The sequence below is a fragment of the Moschus berezovskii genome, chromosome 18 (assembly GCF_049115385.1).
Source record: "Moschus berezovskii isolate FMDL1 chromosome 18, NW_MosBer_1.0, whole genome shotgun sequence".
Classification (NCBI taxonomy): domain Eukaryota; kingdom Metazoa; phylum Chordata; class Mammalia; order Artiodactyla; family Moschidae; genus Moschus; species Moschus berezovskii.
Genome location: NC_142477.1, coordinates 18,691,572 through 18,713,781, shown reverse-complemented (window position 1 = coordinate 18,713,781; position 22,210 = coordinate 18,691,572). Strand labels below are relative to the sequence as shown.

General features: G+C 47.1%; 1 protein-coding gene across 4 annotated transcripts in view; it reads right to left on the bottom strand.

The window, feature by feature from the left end:
* Window positions 1-706: 706 nt before the first annotated feature.
* OTULIN (OTU deubiquitinase with linear linkage specificity) overlaps window positions 707-22,210 on the bottom strand; it is a 37,438-nt gene continuing 15,934 nt past the window's right edge. For 3 of the 4 annotated variants that reach the window (XM_088827637.1, XM_055422249.2, XM_088827636.1), the window contains 4 exons: window positions 19,879-20,022; window positions 13,784-13,909; window positions 10,686-10,955; window positions 707-6,175 (listed from right to left, as the gene is read on the bottom strand). In XM_088827637.1, the coding sequence (XP_088683763.1) occupies window positions 5,981-6,175; window positions 10,686-10,955; window positions 13,784-13,909; window positions 19,879-20,022 (735 nt within the window). In that variant the 3' untranslated portion in view covers window positions 707-5,980. The remainder of the gene's footprint in view (window positions 6,176-10,685; window positions 10,956-13,783; window positions 13,910-19,878; window positions 20,023-22,210) is intronic. The other variant, XM_088827635.1, reaches the window with a different exon arrangement.

Here is a 22,210-nt window from a genome sequence, read left to right as displayed (position 1 = left end):
ACCAGCCTGGCACTGCTGCTCTCTGGATGCCCAGCCCCTAAGTGGCGGGGTCTTCAGAAGCACAGCACCATTTTGCAAAGACTCACAGGAAGGCAGGGCTCTGCCGGCTCATTCTCTAACCCCCGGCTCATTCTCTAACCCCCAGAATACCCTTGAAAGCCGACGGTCTTCCCCCTTTTCTAGTTACTGACCTCTTTCAGTGGCCGCCTGACTCATACACAGTGTCAGGTTCTCGCTATCGCACAGGTGGGTGCATTTCCATCCACCAGTCTAGATGGTTCTGGAACGCCTAAGAATGCTACACACTCCGCGGGCCTCTCCCTGGCGAACATTCAGCCACGGCTGGGTCTGGATGGTGGCTGCAGCCCCACCCTGCAGGCCTAGGGGATGCGCCTGAAGCCCCCGCGAAGGGCTTGCACCTCACTTCACCCCCTATTGCCCCAGCGTGGGTGGCATGGAGGCGGGGACGGAGTCAAGGAAGCAGGGTGACCGGCCCAGCCCCCTGAGGAGCGGGTGACGGGCCTGCTCAGCTGAATCCAGGCCCAAGACCAAACCTAATGTGGGAGGAAATCAGCCCCGATGAGTTCAACACCATGGTCACTGAGCAGCACAGGTCTGTCCTGGCAGTGCCGGAAAGTGAAAGCACCGAACCCCAGTCTCCCAGGTCCTCAAGGTCAGGCATTTAACCAGAGCAACACAGCCAGGCTTCTGAGTTTTTATTCTCTGAGTTTTTATTTTTAGTTGTTTTTACAGTCCTTCGTGGCCAGGCTTGCTACAGGGGATCGATAGCAAAACCCAAGTTGGCTTGGCCTCTGACAGTAAAGATGAGGACTCAACACGTCACTGAGGAAACCTCCGCCTTGGAGGCAGGTGGGACTGTGGTCCCAGGCCGACGGGAACCTCAGGGGCACCGTTTTCAGAGCAGATGAGGTTTTTGACATCTTAAAGAGTGCAAACATCTTAAGAGTGCAAACTGGACACTCTGCTGAACAAGCCAAAGCAGACAAGGCGGTCAGGTTCACACTGAGTTCCTGTCTGCCCTCCCGAGGCAGCCCAGCCGATGGGGAAGGAAAACCACCGCTATGGACAGACAAGGGGTCAGTATCCTCTCCACATTCACAAGAGTCAGAGGCTGCGAAAATGCGGGTGGCGAAACCAAAACATGTTTACAGACAGTGGAAACGAGAAGGGCGCTCACTACATACATTCACTTTGGCTTTCTTCCCACACTGAAATACTCAGAAGTAACCAACGTTACCAAAGCCTGCCCTGGCTCCTGTAAGGAGTACCGTAGTTTAGCACCATTTGTGAGACAAGTCAAGGCATTTTTTCATTATAGAAAAGGTCTTGAGTACAAAAAAAAAATTATTTTGAAGTTCAGAACTGAACTCAACCACCCCTGGTTACTGGCAGAAAGACTGCCAAGACTGGTTTAATCTAGAGTCCCAGATCCTTTCTTGGATCACCTGCCCAAGCACCTGCGTTTTGGCAATTGCACCCCAACCCACACCTACACCCGAGAAATAAACAAGAATGAGATAAACCTCTCATCAATGTTCTCACATCAATGTGCCCTGGCTATGAATGAGCACTCAAGGTTTGGAAATATACAGATGGCCATGAGGTCAACAGCCTTGCCTTGCTGTCACTAAGTCGTGTGCCGATGCTATTGCGACCCCTATGGACTGTAGCCCGCCAGGCTCCTCTGTCCATGGAATTTTCCAGACAAGAATACTGGAGTGGGTGGCCATTTCCTTCTCCAGGGGATCTTCCTGACCCAGGGATGGAACCTGCGTCTCCTGCATTGCAGGCAGACTCTTTACCACTGAGCCAGAGATAAACGTAGTAAGTGGTTTGTTGATAACACATTTCAATACAGTTGTTATCTCCAGACTTTATGACCACTCTGAGAATTTAATGATACCTACTAACATCCTCCACTATTTCCAGTAATAAACTTCAATTCAGCATGGGGGGGCAGGGGAGCAAAAGGGACAGCTCACCTCCACCCTCCCAAACTTGCAGGGTCTCAGGCTGTGGGACCTCGCACACAACATCGTGACTTGATTGCAGACCAGCGAGCAGGCTTCTAAATACACACACCCCCGCCCATTCTGGTCATGGCCGAGCCTACCCAGGGCTGGGGGCAGCCAAGCCAGCTTAGTTTTGTGCTTTTCATAGCTCCAAATTAGTCCCTGGATCAGTTACAAGTATTGATCATCAGCTGCCTGTCCTCTCACTTCACTGCACGATTCAGCACTGGCTTCCTGGTCTCTCCAGCCCCTCAGAAGAGACCAAGAAGGTTTTCTAAGAGCTTAGCATTACACAGTCAGTCTACTTCTGTCACACAGGAGGCCTCAACTTTGGAAAAAGGAATCTGCAGAATCCACGCGCAGAAGTGGTGTGTGCTGGTTCAGATTTTTATCCTTTTATTAACTTAAGCTGAGGAGGTCTGTTAGGCATCCATTTTGTTTCTCAAAGGCGTTTTTTCATCTAAAATCAGTTCGTCCCTCTTCAGCTGACTCCTTACTGTTCTTGGGCCATTTTAACACATTACTGACTGGGGGATTTTCACAAAAACGCCTGTGGCCGGTGATGCGTTATCTAAGCAAAACTGAAATGTCTCTGGTCAGTAAGTTGGTAAAATTACTTGATCTTGTGCCCTGACTTTGCTCAACTATGTGGGGACTCGTATCTTTCACACAGATTTCAGATTCACTCCAAACACATTCTTATTGGTTTTTAACTAGATACAGATCATTTAAAAAAAAAAGGCATCCATGTATTTTTGTGTATGCGTACAAGTAAAATTCCCTGGAGGTTTGTATTTCTGAAAATAACTTTCTGGCTTTCAAAGGGGGAGTGCGTGCAGTTTTGCTTTAGAGACACGAACACGATCAGACTTTACCGCCACGAAAGAGACAAAACCAGGAGGTCTGTCTGACTTCTGCGCTGCAGTGTAAGGGAGCGAATTATCAAAGGCGGGACAGCACCTAATGCTCACCACCTGGAAGTTCTTCAAAAAGGAGACAACAAACTCTTAGGTAAAAGAGCACCCTGAGGTGAAGAGGGCAAAAGGATAACACAGCCTCGTAAACAACAGACAAAGGAAAAAGCAAGCACACAAAAGCCAACAAGGTGTTTTTTCTGACAGCGGGGTGAGAGTCAAGGGTTCTGAGATTTTACTTGACAAGCCCGAGAACTGGAGGGAAAAATAATGAAAGAATACCAATCCACAATCCACAATCAAAGAAAACTTCAGACATTAATCGAATATACAACAGTATAATAAAAGTGTAAATGGCTCTATGTAGAGCGCAGGGTCAATCCGGTTCTGTGCCTTTAAGGCGTTTTCAGATATGCTGAACTCCAAGGAAGAGGAACTGACATTTCAGATCAAATCCCACACGCCAAGAGATAAGAGAAAGACTGGCATCTTGTTCTCAACTGCCACCATCACGATTCTCTCTAATTGAGTGAAATCAATGGATGCTGTAAATGCAGGTGAGGAGGGGAAGACAGAAAGGAGCAGTGTTAATTCCATGGAACTTGTTACAGGGAAATTTTTTTTAGGTTTAATGCATTTTAAATGAGCTCAAAGGTATAAGTCACACCTGTTCAAGGCAGATATCTTCTTTCTGCTAAGACCAGCGGGCTCCAAAACGACTGAACTCTTGCAATAAAACCTGGGATAGAAAGTAAGCAAAGTGTAGTTCCCACTACCTTCCTTTTTTGGAAACACTCTTACCATTTTAGAGATCCCCTCTAAGTAAATTATCCTCCTGAATCCATTTTGGTCTCAACTCAATTTCAATTCTACTGATATCACCCAACCAGGCCAAGAATGAAAAATGGAATTAAAACTCTGGGCAACTGTAGTTGCATGTTGCAACAAAAAAATGAATTTTTAAAGTTCACCAATTGTCTACATTTCCTGAAGAACAGTTTCTTTGAAAGCTTAACTTCTCTGATGCTATGATCCCTCTAAACCTGCATGCCAGTCTGAGAGTAGAGTCTAATATGGTCTTGGGACAGAAAACAACTTAAATGCACATTTTTGAGTCTTTATCAACGGGGTGGTTAAGACCACAATTTTTGCACACACTCTAACAGTATCATACACAGGAACAAGAAAAAAGCATGAGATGTAATGGAGCTACCCAGAAGCCCAGATCAAGTTCACTAAGACTAGAACATTCTCAAAAATGCAGAGATCATGAGTATCATTAAACTCAACAGAGACGATCTGCCAGTGGTTTGATGGACACAGACACCAACTGCCTTGTACAACAGAAGTGTTTGAAGTTGTGCTTTTAAACATGTTCAAGAATGAACTGGTAGGCATTTCCTCTTGTAAGCTGCATGAAAATCAAGTAACATAAAATGAAGCATCCAAACCAACAGGAAGTCATTATTTTCATTTGGCTTCTAGGTACCCTCTTATTCAAGGCACCATTGCATTTCACAGTGAAAGACGCCAACACATTCACGCACATCTAGAGTAAAATTCAATTCAAACACCCTAATGAGTTAAGTATCTACCAAAATGTGAATATTACTGATGAGGTAATGGGAGGAATACTCCTGTAACAGTCTGCATAGTCTTCTGTGTCCTCTGAGTTTTTTCTCAACCAAAAATTTTGATTTTTTAAGTGAAAGCAAAACTTACATTTTCACACAAGTTCTGTCCCTGGGGGTGGGGCGGAGGGAAGACGATTAGATAGCTTATCAACTATGTTATATTAAACCACATAAAGAGTGTAATTATTATAGAATAAAGCTTGGTACTTCAGGGTAACACCATCTCCGCAAATACTGAGCCAATCCAGGTGCCACTGATAGTGTGAAAGAGTGAGGTGTCCACGCGCCACGGGGATTCGGGCCCTGAAGCAGACAAGGCTCAGCTGGGCTGCCTGAGCCCACCCCAGCCCCCAGGCACCACCCTAGCCTGTGACTGACTAGGCAAGGCCACCGTTTATGGCCAGAACGCTGCCTCCCCGGGCATCCCAAACTCAGCCAAGGGAAGGTGCCGCTCAGCCATATTCTGCAGTCAGTGTAAGGCATGTGCTTCTACTGAAAACTTACTCGTGAAAACCGGAGACCCTCTGCTAACTCATCCCCTCCAACAGAGGCGGGACAGGAACCTGGCAATGGAAGCACTCTCCAGAAACTCATCAATTGGCCTTGGCTTCTGCTAAAAATGCACACGGGTCTAAGCCTGACTCTGACTAGATGATGGTGGATCTGTGGAACTGCAGATGAAGGCACAGCCCCAATCCCAGGGGCTCTCCCGCCGACCAGGAGAGGCTCCCGAGCCGGGGTGTCCGCAACCACAGGCGCCTGGCATGTCCTGGCAGAGCAACAGGGTCCTGGGGCCACTGCTTCCTCCTGCAGCCCCTCCTCCAGCCTTTAAGCAGCTCACTTTTGGACCCAGTTCTGATTCTTCTTTTAGACACTCGGCTTACAACAGCTTAAATTAACATGTGGATTCAAACCATTGCTGGCTGAGACTAGCAGAGGATGCGGGGCTGTTGGCAGGCTCTGCCCCCGACTTCTACCGTGTGAACCGATTGCACAGATGCAGAGAAAGGGCACGCAGACGCCGTGACCATTAGAACAAAAGTTACACCTTTAAAAAAATAACTGAAAGCCAGTTTACTATGAGAGCACTCTGGACACTTTCCTGTCCAGGACGCGACTCCTCTGGTATAAAAGTGTGTGTTGCATGGAGGAGATGTAGTCTGCACCGTTTAACAGGTGTGCTCTGCAGTCCCCACGGAAACACACTGTGTCATAGGTGAGGGGGAAAATCGCAGTTACTTGTGATTCGCCAAAGTGAGTCCCCAGAACATTCCAGTCCGGCAAGGCTAGCTGGGCCCAGGCGTCCTCAGAGGTCGGGTTCAGGGACCTGCTGGCCCAAGGCCCCAGCGAGGGGCTGCATGCGCCCCTCCGCCGCGTGGCCAGGCGGGCCGAGCACGGCTCACAGGCTGGTCTCCTCGCACACTCGGACGGGGATGTTGTAGTGCCGGTCGTCCTCGGCTATCAGGGTCACCACCGGCCAGTCCCGGGGGGGCTCGGTGGGGTAGACCGTGATGAACTCCTCGGTGCCGTACTTGGAGAGCCGGTACACCCGGATGGTGTGGCGCACGGCGTAGGCCAGGAGGAACATCTCGACCTGCGGGGAGAACAAAGGCTGAAGGGTGCGGCTGGACGCCCGGTCCTGCTCTGGGTCCCCACGGGCCACAGCGCGGCTTGGCCAGAGCCCGTCTTCCTCCTGCGGCCCAGCCCCAGTCCTGCCGCTTGCGTGGGTCCTGTCGTTATGTACAGGTCATTATAATCTAACACATCATCAAGAAGGGGTCATATGTCTCATAAGGGACTTGTGGTCTGAATACATTAAGAACCTCTCAACTCGACAATAAAAAAGCCAATAACTAGTCTAAAAACTGCCCAAAGAACTTGAATGGAATAGATTCTTCTCCAAAGATGACATGCAAATACCACTAAGTACATGCAAAGTCATCAACGGAACGCAAATCAAACCCACAATGAGATGCCACTTCCCACCCACTCGAACGGCTACAATCAAATAGATGATCACAGGGAGAGACTGCCTTGCAGGCACCAGGTTTTCTTTCTTTCAGGGGAAGGAAACCGTTTCCGAACTTAGCATAGGTAAAGGTCACACAACTCTGCAAATGTACGGACAGTGAGTGAATTGTACACTTTAAAACGATTACTTTGGTGTTCTATGAACTTCACCTCAATTTTAAAAAAAAGCGTGGTAAGGATGTGAAGAAATGGAACTCTGAAACATTGCTGGTGGGGATATAAAAGAGTGCAGCTGCTTTTAAAAAGTTTGGCAGTTCCTCAAAGTTTTAAACAAAGAACTGCCATGTGGCCCAGCAGTTCCACTCCTAGATTAACATATACCCAAGAGAATTAAAAACATATGTCCTACAAAAAACTTGTACATGATGTTCACAGCAGGATTATTCACAATCGCCCAACAGTGGAAACAACCCAAGTGGATGTATAAAATGTGATACATCCATACAATGGAATATTATTTGTCAATAAAAAGGAACGAAGTTTTGATACATGCTGTAATACTGATGAATCTGGAAGACATTAGGCGCAGTCAAACAAGCCAGTCATAAAAGACCACATATTATAAAATTCCATTTACATGAAATGCTCAGGATAGACAAGTCTGTAAAAACAGAAAGTAAGTTAGTGGTTGCCTAGGGCTGGAGAAAGGGGAATGAGGGTATGAGGTTTCCTTCAGGAGGCATAAAATGGTCTAAAATTAGACTCTGTGATGGCTGCAAAACTCTATAAACATACTAAAATCCACTGAGTTACACACTTCAAAGGGGTAAACCGGTATGTACATCATATTTCAAGAAAACTGCTATTTAAACATGTTACAGCAAACTTGTGGGGACTCAGAAAGGACTAACAAGTCTAATACGCAAACTATGCTCTACCAGGCTTGTTAGTGCAAGCTATCTGCAGCAGTTCAAGAGACCTAAGTAACTTACATTTTGAGTACAAACAACTTTTTTAAAACAGTTTATCTTTGACCCTGGCTGACTCAGCAGTGACCGCCATCTTTGCTCTTTCCTGTGTAACCAGTAAAAGACAAGCTCCAAGTAGCCATGCACACAGGAAAGTGGCACTCTGAATGGAAAGCCTCAAGGCTTCTCAGTTTAGTTCGTTTAGTTCGGTTCAGTCGCTCAATCGTGTCCAACTCTCTGCGACCCAATGACCGCAGCACGCCAGGCCTCCCTGTCCATCACACACTCCTGGAGTTTACCTAAACTCATGTCCACTGAGTCGGTAATGCCATCCAACCATCTCATCCTCTGTCGTCCCCTTCTCCTCCTGCCCTCAATCTTTCCCAGCATCAGGGTCTTTTCCATGAGTCAACTCGTCGCATGAGGTGGCCAAAGTATTGGGAGTTTCAGCTTCAGTATCAGTCCTTCCAATGAACACCCAGGATTGATCTCCTTTAGAATGGACTGGTTGGATCTCCATGCAGTCCAAGGGACTCTCAAGAGTCTTCTCCAACACTACAGTTCAAAAGCATAACTTCGGCGATCAGCTTTCTTTATAGTCCAACTCTCACATCCATACATGACAACTGGAAAAACCACAGCCTTGAACAGACGGACCTTTGCTGACAAAGTAATGTCTCTGCTTTTTAATATGCTGTCTAGGTTGGTCATAACTTTCCTTGCAAGGAGCAAGCGTCTTTTAATTTCATGGCTGCAATCAGCATCTGCAGTGATTTTGGAGCCCCCAAAAATAAAGACTGACACTGTTTCCACTGTTTCCTCATCTATTTGCCATGAACTGATGGGACCGGGTACCATGATCTTAGTTTTCTGAATGTTGAGCTTCAAGCCAACCTTTTCACTCTCCTCTTTCACTTTCATCAAGAGGCTCTTTAGTTCTTCTTCACTTTCTGCCATAAGGGTGGTATCATCTGCATATCTGAGGTTATTGATATTTCTCCCAGCAATCTTGATTCCAGCTTGTGCTTCTTCCAGCCCAGCGTTCCTCATGATGTACTCTGCATATAAGTTAAATAAGCAGGGTGACAATATACAACCTTGACGCACTCCTTTTCCCATTTGGAACCAGTCTGTTGTTCCATGTCCAGTTCTGACTGTTGCTTCCTGACCTGCATACAGGCTTCTCAAGAGGCAGGTCAGGTGGTCTGGTATTCCCATCTCTTTCAGAATTTTCCACAGTTTATTGTGATCCACACAGTCAAAGGCTTTGGCATAGTCAATGAAGCACAAATAGATGTTTTTCTGGAACTCTCTTGCTTTCTCCATGATCCAGCGGATGTTGGCAATTTGATCTCTGGTTCCTCTGTCTTTTCTAAAACCAGCTGGAACATCTGGAAGTTCACTGTTCATATATTGCTGAAGCCTGGCTTGGAGAATTTTGAGCACTACTTTACTAGCGTGTGAGATGAGTGCAATCGTGCGGTAGTTTGAACATTCTTTGGCACTGCTTTTCTTTGGAATTGGAATGAACACTGAATTTTCCAGTCCTGCGGCCACTGCTGAGTTTTCCAAATTTGCTGACATTTGAGTGCAACACTTTCACAGCATCATCTTTCAGGATTTGAAATAGCTCAACTGGAATTCCATCACCTCCACTAGCTTTGTTCATAGTGATGCTTCCTAAGGCTCACTTGACTTCACATTTCAGGATGTCTGGCTCTAGGTGAATGATCACACCGTCATGATTATCTGGGTCGTGAAGATCTTTTTTGTACAGTTCTTCTGTGTATTCTTCCCGCCTCTTCTTAGTATCTTCTGCCTTTGTTAGGTCCATACCATTTCTGTCCTTTATTGAGCCCATCTTTGCATGAAAAGTTCCCTTGGTATCTCTAATTTTCTTGAAGAGATCCATTCTATTTTTTCCTCTATTTCTGTGCACTGATCCCTGAGAAAGGCTTTTTCTCTCTCCTTGCTATTCTTTTGAACTCTGCATTCACATGGGTATATCTTTCCTTTTCTCCTTTGCTTTTTGCTTCTCTTCTTTTCACAGCTATTTGTAAGGCTTCCTCATTTTGTTTTTTGCATTTCTTTTTCTTGGGCATGGTCTTGATCCCTATCTCCTGTACAATGTCACCAACCATTCTTCTCAAGTGGTTGGCTATTCCACTGAAGAAGGACTTAGGCTGTTCAGAGCAACGTAATGATGACCCCAACAAAGAAAGAGAGCAGAGTGTGGGGAGTCAACGGGGGACCCACACCGGGTCTCTGGGTGAAACTCCAAACTCAGCCTATCTGTTGAAGATCCAAGAGCAGGCTGGCTCTCCTGGCTAAAGTGTCTCCACTTCTATTTTTAAAGGATGCTACCTAATACAGCGACAGCAGCCAAGATTAAACAAGACCCTTCAGAGGACTCCTTCCCAGGGCTTGGTTTCTTTCTGGAGCCAAGGGTTCTGGTCCCAGCCACCACACGACAAGAGAAAGCCCAGACTGAGACAACCGTGGTGGGTATAAAACAGGTTCACCCTCGAAGGCTGGGAGGTGGGAGGGAAGTTCAAAGTGGAAGGGACATATGTATGCCCTCGGCTGATTCATGTCGATGCACGGCAGAAACCAACACAGTATTCCAAAGCAATTATCTTCCAATTAAAAATAAATAAATTTAAAAAAATAGGCTCACAGTTCTTCGGCATGCCTGACTTGAGTGTGGGAAGAATTACGTGATCTGCTTCTAACAAACAGAACCTAGTATAAGAGCCAGTGAATGACTTCCAAGATTAGAGCACAGAAGGCACTGGAGTGTGCTGGCTGTCGTCTTGGACCACCTTCTGAGAGAAGCCAGCTGCCACGTCAGGAGGACATCTGAGCAGCCCTATGGAAAGCCCCACATAGCAAGGCGCTGAGCCCTCCCACTGACCACCAGTGAGGGACTGAGCCATCCTGCCAACAGCCAGGTGAGTGTGCACCAGGCTACAAGTGGACCCTCCAATCGCAGTTGAGCCCTCCGGAGACTGCCGTCCTGAGCAAGACTCAACTGCAACCTCCTGCGACCCTGAGCCAGAACCACACAACTGCACAGCTCCTGAGCTCCAGACCCACAAAAACAGGCAGTGGTTGAAGGCTGACGCTGCTGCTCCAGGCTAATGGACTCCCAAAGGCACGACTCACCTGCTCCAGGCCGCCAGTGTGCCCCACCTGGTTCAGATGGTTCCGCAGCAGCTGGCCAGGGTCACTTGACGTATCCCGAGCAAAGAGAAGCACAGAGAAAAACGGCACTTCCTTTCCCTTCTCTTTATCGTCATAGAGGTCGATGGCTCTGTTCAGCATGAGGAATTTTACAGCTTCATAGAGGCTGTACTCCTCTTCTTCATTTGTGAACAGTTCATCACAAGCCATCTGTCTTGCCTCCGCAGTTCTCAGTTCAGCCAGGCTTGCCCACTATAATAAGAAAGTTTCACAATAATTAAACTGTTTTTCTGAAAGTCCCTGGTAAAACCCCACACTATGAGCACAAAATTATTTTCAGAATAGGTAGGCGACCACAGGTCATGTACCAATCTTCCAGCTCAAACAACTGTACTCTTTACTCCACACGCTTTTTTTTTCCAGCTCTTCCCCCGGTAATCTGAAACAAAAGTATACTGCACTAAGGAGAAACTCTAGGATCACGGAATGGAAATTTTAACTCTCGTATCTTCCCAGGCAAAGAAACGGAACCAGTCAATAAACAAATATTTGCAGGAGAGTGAACACGGTTTTGAGAGACCTGGTGTGATGATGCCCTGGAGCATAGCTAAAATCACCCCTTCCCTTTAAGGGGCTTATGGCAGCCGATACCACCCAGGAACACTAAGCCAACCTTATAACATGAAGACGGGCAAGGAAGACAGTGGCATCTCCTGAATACCTGTTTACTAAACTTACCCTTCTAACCTCTTATTAAATGTTTACTTGAGTTTCAGATGAATAAATCTACTCAGGAAATTCATACTGACTTCTGATTAAAAATAAAGGGGAGAATCAGGTATTCAAGGATAAGGGGGCAGCACAGGATGAGATGTTTAGATAGTATCACCGATTCAACGAACAGGAATCTGAGCAAACTCTGGGAGGTAGTGAAGGACAGGGAAGCCTGGCATGCTGCAGTCCATGGGGTCACAAAGAGTCGGACACCACATAGCGACCGAACAACAACAATCAGGTATTCAGCTAACATATGCTAACTCTTTAAGTGAAGAGAAAACCCTATAAATATATGTGGTTATAAGTTAAGAATCTCTTTGTGAACAAGAGATGCCAACACAAAACTAATCCTTGTGTATAATCAGTAACTACTGCTCCTCTGCAAAACCATTAATTTTTTAATTCAAGAGTACATTTTAATGGTGATAACTGTGCCACAGGACCCTGAAAGCTACAACATCTCATATTTTCCAGGAGCAGACCAAGCTGGCAGGTAAGAGCATGGCTCTGGAGTCAGAGTCAGGATGGAACAAGGGCCTCGCCACCGAGCAGCCGCTGGCCCCTGCAGGGCCTTAGTCTCGTCGCCTGTCAAGTGGGCACAACCACAACCACGACGCCCTGCTGGTGTGAGAATTATGCAACACAGAAAACTTTAGTGTACAGCCTGGCACCTACGAGATGTCAGCAGTGCTGGCTCAGCTTATTAACGAATAATTCTAATGGAATAATTATAAACTGGAATCACTTTAACATTCCTCCAAATCAAGATCGAGTTACAGCAGACTAGGTGTGTCTTTCCTAGGAGTAGAAAGTGACTTCTCGAGAAATTAAACGTTTGAGTTAAAATGGACGGTCGCCAGTGGCTCTGCTGAAGCCGTCCTGTTCACTCCCCCAGGCCAGAGCCCTGTGCTCCACCTGCTAACCCAGGGCCTGCCTGGGGCGGCGCGGGGCTCCAGCCCCTCTAATCCTGTGTTCTGCTTCAACAGGCAGCACGAACAGACCCCCTCTGTCCTTCTCTCATTCCCACATCTTTATCACTAGTCCACTCCAACAGTATTATTTTCCAGCACACATTTCTCATTTTTATAAATGAAAACTAGGCTCCAGGAAGTTAGGGTCCTCCACTCAGTCAACAAAGCACTTCCCAAATGCCCGCTGTGGGTCAGGCTCAGTGCCCAGCACTGGCTGTAAAGGAACGAACAGGATGGTCTCCTCATCTGTAAAATGAGGATGACCACAGTGACAACGCCCTGCTGGTCGTGACAATTACATAATAGAAAACTTCAGGGTACCATATGAAGTGTATGAATCTCTCGTGAGGCTGCAAGTCTCATGGGGGCAGCAGACCACAGTTAACAGGCTGAAGACTGGGGTGTGTGCTAGGAAGAGTCTTGAAAGACGATGCCTGACACTTCCTTACAGCCCTCCCTACTCCATCTACGAAGCCTGGAACAACTAACAGGCCCTCTGTCCAGGGTTCCTGGTGAGGAGAGCTTCCAGGCTGTTCAGGGGCCAGCATGCAAGAAGGGTACCTCACCCACGTAAGACAGCGGAGAACCACGAGAGGGAGGGTTTAATGACCAAGAGCCTTCTCACAGTGCTGCTGCAGAGAAGCCCTGAGGGCCGTTTCCAAAAGACAAGTTACTAAATCTACTGCCCTGGACAACCGTCGTAAAAGAAAACGTGCCTAATAAATATGGACAGAATCTTAAAACATGAACATAATTGGGAAGAATTTAATACATGGAATTCATATCGCTGATGATACTGTAAGAGATACGGACCAAATGACATCCCTGAAACTTGTCAGTGTGACTTAGAAGAAAAGACTACAATTTTAAGGTTTGCTTTAAACAAAATTAAACATTTCATTTAACATGTCATCTCCTCTGAGAACGTATGATGGTGATACCGCTTCATTTTACCAAACAGAGGAAGAGTCTCTGTCTGTTGAGAATTACTTTGCACAAAATCCAGCCAAGAGCAAGTGATAACCCACCACTGTTGCTTAGTCACTCAGTCGTGTCTGATTCATGGCAACCCCCATGGACTGTAGCCTGCCCACTCCTCAATCCATGGGATTCTCCAGGCAAGAAAACTGGAGTAGGCTGCCACTTACTTCTCCAGGGGAATCTTCCCAACCCAGGGATCGAACTCACATCTCCTGCATTGGCGGGCGGATTCTTTACCACTGAGCCACCTGGGCAGCCTGTAACCCACTAAGTGAGGACTAAGAAGCAGTATGCTGGGGCGATCGGGAGTCAGAGCTCTGTACTTATCAAAGAAAACTACACGATCCAAACCTTCTTCCTCAGTAAAGCGAGGGACTCCTTAATTTTATCCACCAGGTCCTTGCTCTTCCCCTCAAATTTCAGTCCCAGCTTCCACTGCTTGATCCAGCTGTATTTACTTATGAGTTTTTCTGGTAACTAGAGTTATCAAGAAACAGAAGAGAGAAAAAGGTTAACATTCCAAACAGTCCATCACATGAGCCAAGCTGTAAGAAACAATGTAACCTAGAAGACCAACCTTTGCGACCTTTGTTTCCAGAATTAATTTTTGCACATCTGTCTGGGTTTAGGTTGGAGGACCTAAATCTAGAAGTCAGGAGGTCAGAAACAGCCACCCTGAGGAAGGCTGCTAGAGTGACAAGAAGGTTCTGGTTGAGACCCAAAGGCAAGATCTACCTTGCTGGGCTCCCGCCACAGCCAGGAACACTCCAGAGCTCTGTGTAAGGGTTTGTGAAGGCAGTGTCCACACAGGTCTTGGCATAACCCACCCGGGCGCCAGCTGGCTCAATGGCCCCCACCCTGCCACTCCCTGATGCCTGACTCAGGAAGGCACTATGGATCTAATGAGATGGTCCAGAAACAGCAAAAACCTGCTCCTTTCCTAGTTAGGAAAACAAAACCTAATTTCCAATTTTTACACTATCATCATAGTTTTAAGATTAAAAAGAAACAAGATGGGCTCCAGTTTAAGTACCTAATCAGTGAAAGTAAGATAAAAAACTACAACTGAGAATAAGAAACAAGGGTTAAGGGAGCCAGGATGGCCTGGCTCATTAAAGAAAGGACACTATTACTAGGCCTTTCTTCCTGGAGTGTCTGTTGTTTTTTTGTTTTCCCCTCATCATCAGTAGAATCTGGAGTCTGAAAGGCAAGCTGGGACAAAACTCAATCGATGTCAGCATGGGAACCCAGAGTCTCCCAGGAGTATAGGGTGTGTCAAGAGAAGTCCATGTTATTGGGCTGGGCACGGGCATGTCACTTCAGTGCTATAAAAAACAGAAAGGAAAAACAGTTCACTTCCAAGTCAAAAGATCATTAGAGAATGAGGAATTCTTCCTTGGAACCGGAGCTTAACAATCATAAATACAATTGTAAATGAGGCTGTATGTTCTGTTCTCCTGAATCTAAGATACTGAAGACCCTTTGTGAATGGTAACTCGGTTTCACCTCTATCTACAGCAATCATGAGAAGCTAAGGTGGTTTCACCTCTCCAGAGACAAAACCACAACAGGGACTGAACCATTCTTCAGCGGTGAGACCACCTACCCCCCCTCGTTCGTGGGGGTGGGGGTGTGCTCTCACTTATTCACAATGACAGACGACCCCTTCCCACCCAAGAGGAGCCCAGCGCTGCGCCCACGCGGTCCTGCATTTCAGCAACATGTGGGCGCTTCTCCTGCAAACCTTCTTTTAGGTCCTTTGGTCTGTCAGCTGAACCTAAAATGCCCTCAAGTGGCAACATGCTGAAATCCCAACTGGGCACAAAGCAGCGTGATGAGCAGAAAGTACTGGCCGCGCTGATGCGAGCTGGGAGACAGGGTGGGGGGCAGCCCGGGAGAGCACGCGAGCATCACGGGACACTGTGTCGGGACCTAAGAAGCAGGCACAGCACTCAAGTACTCGAGAGACCGCAAAGGCCTAACTCCACAGAGGACCCAAATAAAAGTCTGTTCCCTCACTCCTTCCATGCACGGACCAAACTGTCGCTAGAGTAATTCTCCAGGGTTGTAGACTTCTGGGAGATGTGGAGATCCTGGAAAAAGCCCCAAAATTGAGGTGTGAAAAGAAACTATGAGGAAAGAATAATGGGAGCTGAAATCCTTTACTCAGATTAAAAAAAAAAAAAAAAGAAAGAGCGTAACTTTAAATGCTTTCGGGGGTCATGAGACACACAACACACATACAAGGCTATTCTCTTACACTACACACACAGAGACTGGACTTCTGTTAAAGGAGATTTAAGGAAGAAACAAAACTAAAAACAAGAAACAGTGATGGGAAATACTTAACAAAGCAGGCAATCAGCTTGGTGTAATTTCATATGTGACTGAAATATTTTTTAAAAAGCCTATTTTCTCTAGCAAATGTCCATAATCCTTGCAATCAAAGGGACAGCACACAACGAAAACGTGTCCTTCCCCAAACTTTCTGAGTATGAGTTTTGATACAGTCTATCATACTCTAGGCAAATACTGTCACAGGTCCCACCCATTCAGACATTCTGAAACTTAACTGAACCCAAGGACCCCTGTCCCGAAAGATACCACCTCTTGCAGGACCCAGATGCAGCCCAAGTTTAAGAAAAGCCAAATCAAGCCACATCCAAGGTCAGGGTCAGGGTCAGATGATCTGACTACAGTCAATACCACAGAGACTGGGGTCTGGACGCAAGCAGACACCACACAGGAGCCCAGACCCGACGGCAGGCGGCAAGGAGCAGCCAGACTGTGAGATGGGCCAAGACAGCAAGGCCAGAGCAGCTGAGCAGTGCGGGAAGCACGGCCTGGCCCTCGTCCACCAAGCTCACACTAAGGGAGGGTCTCGGTCCTGCGCTTCTTGTTGCCCCGTCATGTCTTGAAACCAAGCGTGTTCCAGGAGCCAGGGACGATGCCAAGGTCTGTGGAGAGCCTCTCCCCCGATTTGAATGGAAGCAGATACTGCCAGCTACAGGGCATGGGGGCTTCTCTCAGCTCACCGCACCGATTTCCTGATGAGATAAATGCATGCTGAGGTCAAGGGCGGTTTAGCACAGCAGTTGGCCTGCAGGCTGGGGGCCGAGGCTGGCTCCAGGTCTACAGATTCACGTACAAGCTCAGGTGTCCCAGGACCTGTCTGACTTGCAGTGCTGAGGAGGGGTGTCGGGGGGGTGGTGGTCAGAAAAGGTCCTTGGCAATGAGATTCAAGCATCAGGGGAAGCGGAGACTGACCTGCTGTCAGACGGTTTAACAGCAAGCCCACCCCATTTTAAACTCAGATCATTTACACCAAGTTCTAACAGCAAGCATGGTTTAATTCATATGATCAGATACAAGTTATTCTAATTCAGTGGGAAGATGGACAGGATATGCTCAGAGACTTTCATAGCCAAATTCCTGTAAGACTTTCGTGTTTGGTAGACAGAGTTAAGTATCAGCATCTGCTTGTCTTAGGCATGTGTGCTAACACATATCGAGATGTGTTCTTACTACAGTTACACGGGGCTGTTTGGTGACGGAGAGACCCCACTTCCAGGAGAGGTGGTCCAGGTCCCCCCTTCACGGGCGCACTGCCAGTCTCTGTGGGTCTCACCACCCACCTGCGCTCACACTTGGTTCCACCTCAACTTGTTCCAGTCACGCCACACCACCCTCTCGCTCACTCAGCAAGACCCCTATCAGGGCGGACTTCCTGAGGGAGGACCAAGTGGAGGGGCCGGGATGAGAACAGGGATGGGATGGCGGCCACAGGCGAGAGCACGCAACAGCTGGGAGGGGTGAGAGACTAGTCTGGGCAAGGGCAGCAACCCCGTCTACGGGCCCCTCCTGCGCTGGGCAAGGGCAGCAACCCCGTCTACAGGCCCCTCCTGCACGGGGCAAGGGCAGCAACCTCGTCTATGGGCCCCTCCTGCACGGGGCAAGCGCAGCAACCTCGTCTACAGGCCCCTCCTGCGCTGGCACCTCGAATAAGAAGCATGAGGTGCACCTGCCACCTGCTCCAGACCCATCACAAAACAGACCCTCCCAGGAAAAGGTTCAAATCAAAGGAAGGTGCTGGGGGCCAAAAAGTTAACACAGGGACAAGTCTTCTAGCTCCAGGAGAGCAAGAAGTTTCACAGACTTTCATACGACACTCCCGGCAGGTATGAGGAGCTTTTTTTCTGACGCAGGCCTCCTGGCATTCAATAAAGGTTAGATGACAAAAATAATACCACTGTGACTAACTAATCAGATTATGCTCCCAAGAGAAAAACTCTACTGATTGGCTGATACATACAGAAAAGGGAAGAAATTAGAATGCTTGAGAATTTCCATATGACTCAAATTCAGCCAGGAAAACCACCTTAAAGCCCCACAGCTCACACACACAACATGTTCTCATACCAATTAGAAACCAAGCACAATCCACCTAGACTGTTTTCAATACGACAGATGACCCTACCCAGATGGATCCTGTCAGTAAAACAAAAGGGACATCATGCTTTACTTTTATGGGGAGTATTTTATATGCTTAACTACGTGGACCAGAGTTACTTGGAAAGTAACTTGCACCAGTTTCTTGGAAAGTATAAGAATTCTAATTCATTACATCAATTAAATTCATAAATCTAAGCAGCTCCTTAAAGTAAAAAGTTCAAAGGAAAAGAGCCTACACTTGAAGAGCACTTTATGTCACAAGCGATAATTTCAGCTATGGTTAGCAAACAGAAGTTAAAATCGAGTGAGGTCACTCATGTCTGCTTCCCCAGCAGTGGCTCAGATCCACAGGCACGCTGACCAACACTTCCAAAATATCTCAGTACTAATACTTAGAATAACCTGCAAAGCTAAAAACAGCCTTCTGTATCAATTTCTTTTTGCTTCTTTATTGAAAAAAGAAATAAGCTAATACTGAGAAATCAGCTTAAGATGACGCATCCCTGATTAAGAGAATCTTTCACAGATGTCATCTAGACGGCTTACACAAGGGTGCCACTTTCATACCGCTTTAGAGAGTGGGTAATCACCAGGCAGTCAGGTGGGCCTGGCTGTGCTCCGAGGCTAAGTGACACCCCAACCACCTAACAGATCTGCAATTAGCTGAGCTGCCAGCCAGTACCCTCTACAAGTCTTTATCCCAGGCAAATACCCCAGCTCCTTCAACTGTTCCCAGAAGGAGACAGACTGCCTCGGGCACACTCCCTTCTGTCCCGAGGGTACACGCACAGAGCTGCCCGCAGTCCTTAAGATGGGATCCGACCAGCCCAGTTCAAGACAGGCTGTCACTGACTGTATTTAGAAGCATTCCTTTGTTTTTTTTTTTAAACTTTTTATTTTGTACTGGAGTATAGCCAATCAACAATGCTGTGAGTTTCAGGTAAACAGTGAAGGGATTCAGCCATACATATAAATGTATCCATTCTCCCCTCCCATCCAGGCTGCCACATAACCTTGAGCAGAGCTCCCTGTGCTGTACAGTAGGTCCTTGCTGGTTATCCATTTTAAATATAGCAGTGTGTACATGTCCACCCCAAACTCCCTACCTAGCCTTTTCATTATAAAACAGTCTTCCTCATCACTGCAGCCATCACACACCTGTGGGCTGCTACTGGGCCTGTGATCCACTAAAATCCCGACTTATTTCCCCTAAGTTGTTGGGGAGGCACATCTCCCAGAGCTGACACTTTGGGTTTCGCTTTGGAGGGTTAAGACAAGCCCAAGTTTTCCAATTTTCCTCCAATTAACATCATGTTGTGAGCTCCGCTCAATCATGACTGCCCACCAAGCCCTCTAGGGATGGTCTATCATCCAACCTATTATGACCTCAGCTGATGTCCATCATGGATACACGACACACGGATAACGTGACTTCTTGGGGTGTCACTGTCAGGCTGCAGATTTAAAACAACTAACGAGGGCCAGGCATCAGACAGAGCCCCCAGCCCTCACCTCCCCAGGAAGCCTCCCCAGCTGACAGCAACCATCTCCTGGTGCTGCCGCTCTGTCCGGTAACAAGCTGATGACCCTCCCTCTCCAGACTGTGCTGATTCCCTGAACTGAAGCCAGAAGCCCAGAAACGTGCCTTTGGAAACCCCAGCAAGTTCTCAGAGAGTACAATACAAAGCCCACTTGGTGGAGACTCCGGCCCGGAAGTCAAACTGCCCTCAGTGCTCTCGGCAAGCCCTAAACAAACCCCTACTCTCTAGTTCAGCTGAGGCACTAAATAAATTTTATCATCTTTCTCCTCCGGGAAACAACAATCATTTTTGGTCGCTTTACTATACAAAGTCATCCCAGCGACAGAAAGCTGCAGAAACCTGCAGGCTGATGTCACCCTGCAGGCAAGCACACAGCGCAGGGTCAGACAAGGAAGTCTCTGCTGCAGGAACGACGGGAAACAGTGCAGACTCAAACCTGCGGCAGCAGCGTACCAGCGTGAGCTCCGGGTCCTGCAACCAGGAGGGCAGCGCCGCCGGCTGACTCATGGCCTGGAACAGCGTGGCCCTCAGCGCACAGTAGTTATCTCCGCGGACTCGCCTGATGGAGGTGAATGTCTGAGACACCTCCTCGTAACCCTGCGCAAAAAGCATCAAAGAATTCAAATGGTCGTTACTGATTTAGGAGAGCAGGGAAAATTTTATTTGTGTGGAAGAAATGTGCCCCTTACGCCCCCCACACCGATCAGTGGAAGAATGGCCGAGTCTTTCCTCTAGGATATTTTAATTCCTTTTTTATTAGTCAAAAAAAATTAACAAATGTTAGTATCATACAAAATATCAGCATATGCAGCAGACACAACATACTAGAACATATAGGACACACAGTTCAGTTTAGTTCAGTTGCTCAGTTGTGTCCGACTCTTTGCAACCCCGTGAATCACAGCACGCCAGGCCTCCCTGTCCATCACCCGTTCCTGGAGTTCACTCAAACTCATGTCCATAGAGTCGGTGATGCCATCCAGCCATCTCATCCTCTGTCGTCCCCTTCTCCTCCCGCCCCCAATCCCTCCCAGCATCAGAGTCTTTTCCAGTGAGTCAACTCTTTGAATGAGGTGGCCAAAGTATTGGAGTTTCAGCTTTAGCATCAGTCCTTCCAATGAACACCCAGGATTGATCTCCTTTAGAATGGACTGGTTGGATCTCCTTGCAGTCCAAGGGACTCTCAAGAGTCTTCTCCAGCACCACAGTTCAAAAGCATCAATTCTTTGGCGATCAGCTTTCTTCACAGTCCAGCTCTCACATCCATACATGACCACGGGAAAAACCACAGCCTGACCTGACAGACCTCTGTTGGCAAAGTAATATCTCTGCTTTTTAATATACTGTCTAGGTTGGTCATAACTTTCCTTACAAGGAGTAAGCGTCTTTTAATTTCCTGGCTGCAATCAGCATCTGCAGTGATTTTGGAGCCCAAAAAAATAAAGTCTGACACTGTTTCCACTGTTTCCCCATCTATTTCCCATGAAGTGATGGGACCAGATGCCATGATCTTCGTTTTCTGAATGTTGAGCTTCAAGCCAACCTTTTCACTCTCCCCTTTCACTTTCATCAAGAGGTTTTAGTTCCTCTTCACTTTCTGCCGTAAGGGTGGTGTCATCTGCATATCTGAGGTTATTGATATTTATCCCGGCAATCTTGATTCCAGCTTGTGCTTCCTCCAGCCCAGCATTCCTCATGATGTACTCTGCATATAAGTTAAATAAGCAGGGTGACGTACTCCTTTTCCTATTTGGAACCAGTCTGTTGTTCCATGTCCAGTTCTGACTGTTGCTTCCTGACCTGCATACAGGCTTCTCAAGAGGCAGGTGAGGTGGTCTGGTATTCCCATCTCTTTCAGAATTTTCCACAGTTTATTGTGATCCACACAGTCAAAGGCTTTGGAATAGTCAATGAAGCAGAAAGAGATGTTTTTCTGGAACTCTCTTGCTTTCTCCATGATCCAGCGGATGTTGGCAATTTGATCTCTGGTGCCTCTGCCTTTTCTAAAACCTGCTTGAACATCTGGAAGTTCACGGTTCACACATTGCTGAAGCCTGGCTTGGAGAATTTTGAGCATGACTTTACTAGCATGTGAGATGAGTGCAATTGATAGGACACTAAGTATTATTAAAATGCTAGTCACCCCCAAAGTTGAAGTCGTATGCCCCTTTCTAAGCAACTGCTATAACACTCACTTATTAATAACCAGCAATCTGAAGGCTTTGGTCTGTATTTACGTTGATCCTAATCTCTTTAATGAGGAGACAGGAAAGAAAAGAGAGATGTACCCAGCTTATGTGCCCAATCCCCAGCTGTGTCTGACTCTTTGTGACCCAGTGGACTGTAGCCCACCAGGCTCCTCTATCCATGGGATTTTCCAGGCAAGAACACTGGAGGGGGTTGCCATTTCCTCACTAGGGGTTCTTCCTGGCCCAAGGCTCGAACCCTCATCTTTTGCATCTCCCTGCAGCTGGATTCTCTACCTGGCTTATGTCTCCATATTAAAAATAACACCCTGTACCCCAAATTTCCATGGAATACATAAAAGACTATAAATTTGGATAAATTCTGTTTTTTAAAAAGTGGTTTGAAGTGTCATTATTATTCAGCCTGGAAGTGAAACAAGGAAATGAAAATTCTCGGTGACATGCTCAGTCACTCAAACACAGCCATCCAAACAGACCGTTTTGAGCACACTCCCCTTAAAAGGACACCATGAAATTCCAGGGAGCTGGTCCAGGCACCCGGCCAACTGAGTTCTCCACTGGACACTGCTCAGGCCTCG